The following is a 3,604-nucleotide window of genomic DNA, read 5'->3' on the forward strand; positions in this document are numbered from 1 at the left end:
AGCCCAGCTCCAGGTTGAGCTGTTGTTCAGCATCTTAGCTGTGGAGGGCAGTGTCACTGGCCCTCATATGTGGGATCCGAACCGGGGCCCTCTGGCATCGCAAGCGAGCTCTTAACCATCGCGCCACTCGGCCGGCCCCTGAGGTAAAATTTTTTAAATGAGAATTCCAGTGCTGTTAAAGTTGTGGTGAAATGAGCACTTTTATATACTGCTTTGGGGAGCATAAATCAGTGCAGCCTTTCAGAAGGATATTCGACTAAGTATACTGTGACCTTTAGAAGTGTTTATATTCTATGGTTCAATACTTTCAAGTAATCTGTCCTGAGAGATTATATATTTGGATAAATAATTATAAATAAAAAGTTTCATCTCAGCATTATTTGTAATACCAAAGAAAAAATTGGAAATAGCTTAAGTATATATTATGGATGGAATAAGGTTAAATAAATTTATACATTTAATCAATGGAATATTATATAGCCATTCAAATGTTTTCAAGTAATATACTTGGGAAAATGTTCAGCATATAACGTTAAGTGAAAAAAAGCTGGATATTAAAATATATGCAGAATGCTGATTCTGTAAAACAGTACATATGCATGCAGAAAAAGTACCAAAATATTATGGATTAGTTATTGCTGGGTATTATTAGTCACTTTAATCTTCTTCCTTACTCCTTTCTTATTCCAGCATCTTTGCAATGATCCTCTATAACATTGACATGTAAACGTTTTTACATACAAGAAACACTTTTGAGCTCCTACCTATGTACTTTGTTGGTGCTTTTCTCTGACCTGCAATGGCTACCCTCTTCCTTTAATGATAATAATAGCTGCCATGTATTGAGCACTTTTTGTGTCTGCTAAGTGCTCTATATGCATTCTCATGTAATCTTCACAATAACTGCATTTTAAAAATGAGGACACAGGCTTGGAGAGGGTGTGTTTTGCTTATGATTGAACAGCAGGCAAGTGACAGAGCAAGAATGTGAACTCAGTTTGACTCCAGAGCTTACTCAGAACCACTGTGGTATGTGTATTGTTTGTGGGTGAATGTTTCACTTTATTCCTAATTTAAATACATTTTTCTTTAAAAATATTTTATTATAAAAGTTTTCAGACAGGTACAAAAGTAGAGAGAATAGTGTAATGAACACTACATACTCATCACCCAGCTTCAACAATTATTCACATATGGCAGTGTGCTTTATCAATACCCTTACTCTTTTGTCAAATCCTTCCTTACTATTTCAAGACAAACCCCAGACATATCTCATTCATAAATATTGTGTTACATATACTTAAAAGATAAGGGCTCTTTTGAAAATAATCAAAATATCATTATCATACCTAAAAGCGAGATAACTCCCATTCCTCATAAATATGTCCTATCAATATCTTTAAATTGTTTGGATTCTGTGATTCCTGTTGTGATTTCTTTTGTGTTGTGTTTTTAAGGTGGAACTTAACTTCTTGTGGAACAAGTGTTGCCAGCTCAGAATGCAGTGAGGAGCTGTTTTCATCAGTTTCTGTTGGAGATCAAGATGATTGCTATTCCCTGTTAGATGATCAAGACTTCACTTCTTTTGATTTATTCCCTGAGGGGAGTGTCTGCAGTGATGTGTCTTCTTCTATTAGCACATACTGGGATTGGTCGGATAGTGAGTTTGAATGGCAGGTAGGTTTTTGTTTTCTTATATTGTGATCATTACTCCCTAAGTAGAAGTATGAATTTCTATTTTGATATTTTCATCTCTACCGCAAAGCAAATTTCTCCAGTGTTTATCCTGTCCTGCAGATTCTCTGACAACATTGAGAATTAGATGGAATGTGCATTCTTTATTTTTGTTAGTGTACCTTTTAGGCTTCTGATGCTATAGATACCTTTTTGAAGATTTTCATGTAACTTAATATTTGTATAATGAATGTTGTTATCCTTACGTATCATCAGTACCTTTCTATGCTTGAATTTAAGTGAATTTACTCTCCCTGCATTATAATAAATAGCCTTTGTGTTCTTATAGGCACAGTATCCTTATATCAGGGTCATTATATATCTAGGATCACAAACCACTATTATCTTTTTTTTTAAAGATTTTTATTGGGTAATTGGGGGAAGGGGAACAGACAAGTTGCTATCCTTTTGTTCTTCAGTCTAGTTGTGGAGGACGTTGCTTCAATGGCCCAAATTGGCACCATCATTGGGCTCTTCCCGGGAGAGGCAGATCAGTCGCCGGCTTCTGGACGGCCGCTCACAGCAGCTGCTGGCCGCTCACGCTGGCTGCTGGCTACACACGGTANCTTTCCCCAATTCCCCAGCACTGTTCCCATCCCCCCAATTCCCCAATAAAAATCTTTAAAAAAAAAAAAAAAGAAAAAAACTGGACTTAATGAAGGATGGGAAACAACCTAATAATAGGTGAATAATGCTTTCCTTCAGGAAGTCATTATTTCAGTGCCTTATCAGTATCGGATATACTAAATTATTATCTTAAGGATTAATTCCCTAGGCTACTGTCAAAGCAATGAAGATTATCTCATTACTGGATAAAGCTAGTGGAAATTTATAAAGAAAGCAGATTTGTAGATTTTAAGAACAAAAAAAGAAAAAATTATAATCCTGCAACAAATACTGCAGATAAAATATTCATATCCTTAATGCATAAAGAACTCTTACAGAAAAATGCTGTAGTGAAATAGCTAATATTTTTAATTTTGATCTTGCTAGTAATCAAATATTTAAAAATTGATGTAAAAATGTTTCTTTCCCATGAGGTAAAATTTTTTTAAGATTTTATTGAGGAATTGGGGGAAGGGGACAGTTTTGGGGAATTGGGGGAGGGGAATAGCCAAGATGTTGTCCTTCAATCTTAGTTGCGGAGGGCGCAGCTAGCTCAGCTCCAAGTCCAGTTGCGCCACTCAGCTCAAGGTGCTGTGTTCAATTAGTTGTGGATGGGTGTAGCCACCATCCCATGTGGGAGTCGAACCAGTAACCTTGTAATTAAGAGCGCACGCTCTATCCACTGAGCCATCCCAGTGGCAGCTCAGCTCAAGGTGCCGAATTCAGTCTTAGTTGTGGGTGGGCGTAGCCACCTTCCCATGTGGGAGTTGAACTGGCAGCCTTGTTGTTAAGAGCGCTCCCTCTATCCCCTGAGCTACTCAGGCGGCAGCTCAGTTCAAGGTGCCGAGTTCAGTCTTTAGTTGCAGGCAGGCATAGCCCACCATCTCAAACAGGCAACCTTGTTGTTAGGAGCACATGCTCTCACCAGCTGAGCCATCCTGCCACCTGTTGGCAGCTCAGTTTTTGCGCAGCTCACTGGCCCATGTGGGAATCGAACCGACGACTCTGTTGCTCAGAGCTTGCACTCTTGAGCAAGCTCTTAATCAACTGAGCCATTTGGCTGGCCCTGAGGTAAAATTTTTTTTTTTAAAGATTTTTATTGGGCGAATTGGGGGAATGGGAACAGTGCTGGGGAATTGGGGGAAGGGGAACAGACAAGTTGCTGTTGTCTTGTTCTTCAATCTAGTTGTGGAGGATGTTGCTTCACTGGCCCAAGTTGGCACCATCATTGCGCTCTTCCCGGGTGAGGCAGATCAGTCGCCAG

At 39.0% G+C, this 3,604-nt stretch overlaps 1 protein-coding gene across 1 annotated transcript in view; it reads left to right on the forward strand.

Moving 5' to 3' along the window:
• Positions 1-3,604, forward strand: part of FAM199X (family with sequence similarity 199, X-linked) — a 27,682-nt gene that overhangs the window by 9,423 nt on the left and 14,655 nt on the right. The window contains exon 3 of the mRNA XM_019633485.1: positions 1,458-1,677. Coding sequence (XP_019489030.1) covers positions 1,458-1,677 — 220 coding nt within the window. The remainder of the gene's footprint in view (positions 1-1,457; positions 1,678-3,604) is intronic.

The sequence above is a fragment of the Hipposideros armiger genome, unplaced genomic scaffold (genome assembly GCF_001890085.2).
Source record: "Hipposideros armiger isolate ML-2016 unplaced genomic scaffold, ASM189008v1 scaffold_1322, whole genome shotgun sequence".
In the NCBI taxonomy this organism is placed as follows: Eukaryota; Metazoa; Chordata; class Mammalia; order Chiroptera; family Hipposideridae; genus Hipposideros; species Hipposideros armiger.